The 2934-nt window shown below is 51.5% G+C and overlaps 1 protein-coding gene across 1 annotated transcript in view; it reads right to left on the bottom strand.

Moving 5' to 3' along the window:
• The window catches only part of ME2 (malic enzyme 2), a 42783-nt gene that overhangs the window by 18538 nt on the left and 21311 nt on the right, over nt 1–2934 (bottom strand). The window contains exons 5-6 of the mRNA XM_057387294.1: nt 816–891; nt 322–483 (exon numbers count right to left, since the gene is read on the bottom strand). Of these exons, the coding sequence (XP_057243277.1) occupies nt 322–483; nt 816–891 (238 nt within the window). The remainder of the gene's footprint in view (nt 1–321; nt 484–815; nt 892–2934) is intronic.

Raw genomic sequence — 2934 nt, 5'->3', positions numbered from 1 at the left:
AAACGGAACAGATCAATACTGCCAACAATAAACTGCTTTAATAAATCTAATTCCCATTTCAGGCTTCTTAAAGTCAGCTCAAAACTGACTGCCTATTTTGCAGTGCCCCAGCATTCCAATTAGTCCAAAATGCACTCTTTCATGGACAAATTAACAGGCACTTCTACATCACTGTATAGTGAATTCCAAATCATTTACCTTTTGCATAAAACATTTGGGTTTATCTCAAATAAAAACGTTCTCTTTTAGCACTGCATCTTCTTTAAAAAACCTCCCTTTTCATAGGGGTAGCTCATGTCTGGCAGAGTTCGGGGAACTCACTGTGTTATCAGTCCCAACGTCGATGCAGACAGGCAGGCATTTATCGGGATTGATCCCTGCACAGGCCGTGTACAAACAAAGCTTTCCCACCGGGATCCCCATCCCGTACACCCCCAGGTCTCCAAGACCCAATATTCGTTCTCCATCAGTCACGACAACAGCCTGAAAGAAAAAAAAAAAGTAGGTGAAATCATATACGATCACTGAAATGTATAAAGATTAAATCAATATCAGTTACGGGTTTTTTCCTATGTTTGCACAGTCAAACAAGGAACAGATTAAAAGAATATTCYCCTCAACCCATAAACCTCATGCTTAGGATAAAACACTGATCTTCAAGTATGCATTACCTTAATCAGCTGCATTTTGCTATTGTCATTAAACAGCCAAGGATAAATTATTTAATATTTATATTTCCATCAAATTATAGTAAAACTTAAAAAGCTCAACTGAGACGAAATAATAACAAGAAATTAATCACACAGTAACAGTACCTTAACATCATTCTCTGGCCAGTTGTTCACAATTGACCTTATGTGGCCTCTGTCTGAGATAGAAATAAATAATCCCCTGAAAGAAAGAAAATGCACAAAATAGAAACATTTTACGGATGACAATCAGAAATTTCACCTTGGTCTGTAAAACTAAATGTCAAATCAGACAATTCAAAGTGTTACAACCACAGGCATAAATCACTTAAAGGACAATATCTAAAAAATCGATATTTTGAAAATCGAAAGAAATAGTACTTTTTGCGAATCTATCTGGCTTTTACACTGCTGAAGATATTGACCTTTAATACTCCTGCAGAGTTTTCAACATGACAGGACCCTTCCCCTCCCCTGTAGGGATGTGAAACAGGATCCTAAAAGCTTGGCTTGAGCTCAGGAAATCTCTATGGTGACATTACAGAAGGGAAGGACAGGGACAGGAGAGGGGACACAGAACTGAGAGCTCTGCCCTCCCCAGAGCAGGGGCAGGGACAGGGACAGGGACAGGGACAGGGGACAGGGACAGGGACAGGGACAGGAGAGGGGACACAGAACCGAGCACTCTGCCCTCCCCAGAGCAGGGACAGGAGAGGGGACACAGAACCGAGCGCTCTGCCCTCCCCAGAGCAGGGACAGGGACAGGAGAGGGGACAGGGACAGGGACAGGNCAGGGACAGGAGAGGGGACACAGAACCGAGCGCTCTGCCCTCCCCAGAGCAGGGACAGGGACAGGAGAGGGGACAGGGACAGGGACAGGAGAGGGGACAGGGACAGGGAGAGGGACAGGAGAGGGGACACAGAACCGAGCGCTCTGCCCTCCCAGAGCACGGACAGGAACAGGAGAGGGGACAGGAGAGGGACACAAAACCGAGCGCTCTGCCCTCCCCAGAACAGGGACAGGGACAGGGACAGGGACAGGGACAGGGACAGGGACAGGGACAGGGACAGGGACAGGGACAGGAGAGGGACACAGACACAGAGCACTTTGCCCTCCCAGAGCAGAGCAGGGACAGGGACAGGGACACGGACAGAGACAGGGACAGGGACAGGAGAGGGACACAGAACAGAGCATTCTGCCCTCCCAGAGCAGGGACAGGGACAGGAGAGGGGACACAGAACAGGGACAGGGCAGGGACAGGGCAGTGCTGCCACTGCCAGCTGCCTCTCCATGGCATGGCAGGGCAGGGACAGCAGCTGAGGTGACCTGTCTGCATTTCCTGTGCTGGAGCAGAGCTTTGTGAGGGGCAAAGGGCACAAAGGCTCGGCTGAGGCGGTGACAGATTAATGCCCAACAGCAGGAAGTGCTGGCTCAAAGGAAGGAGGGAAGGAAGAGCTCTGTGTTCCATCCTCAGCGCCAGCCCATGCTGCTCCTTCCTGCCCAGACAAGAAACGATTCTGCGATGCTGGGATGGCTTTCAGCCTGAGCTGTGACACACACACAGGTGTGGAAGGGCAAGGGAAACATGTGAGAGCTGAGGGCACATCTTTCACATCCCCCGCCCCAGAGCACCAGAAAAACCATGAGTTTGTCACTGTCTTCATCAAGGCAGCGAAGGACCAGCCCTTCTTCCAGAGAGCACTAAAGCCCTCGAGGCAGAGGGCTCCAGAACGCTCTGAACTGCTGTGAGAACCTCATGGAAATGAGCCGGAATGGGGCCGGTCCCAGCCGGTGTGGCCAGCACAGGCTGGGGACAGAACACTTGTTTGGCAGTCCCAGCTGAGCCCAAACCAGGGCACAGCCAGGTCACGTGCCAGAGAAACTCAGGTGACAGCTGGTGGCACAGGTGTGACTTGGGGAGCACCTGCACTCAGCAGGCCCAGTGATGGGAGGGTGACACTGGGGCTGGACCTATGGAACCCACCTGGAGTGACCCCTCCTGGACAGAGAGACCAGGGCTGGACCTATGGAACCCACCAGGAGTGACACCCCTGGACAGTGAGCAGGGCTGGACCGACAGAACCCACCTGGAGTGACCCCTCCTGGACACAGACAAGGGCAGGATGTACAGAACCCACCTGGAGTGACTCCTCCTGGACAGAGACCAGGGCTGGACCTATGGAACCCACCAGGAGTGACCCCTCCTGGACAGAGAGCAGGGCTGGACCGACAGAACCCACCTGG

The sequence above is a fragment of the Malurus melanocephalus genome, unplaced genomic scaffold (genome assembly GCF_030028575.1).
Source record: "Malurus melanocephalus ecotype Western Australia unplaced genomic scaffold, MMel_1.1 scaffold_1172, whole genome shotgun sequence".
In the NCBI taxonomy this organism is placed as follows: Eukaryota; Metazoa; Chordata; class Aves; order Passeriformes; family Maluridae; genus Malurus; species Malurus melanocephalus.
The sequence above is the reverse complement of the archived record's forward strand: the minus strand, read 5'-3'. Positions and strand labels throughout refer to the sequence as shown.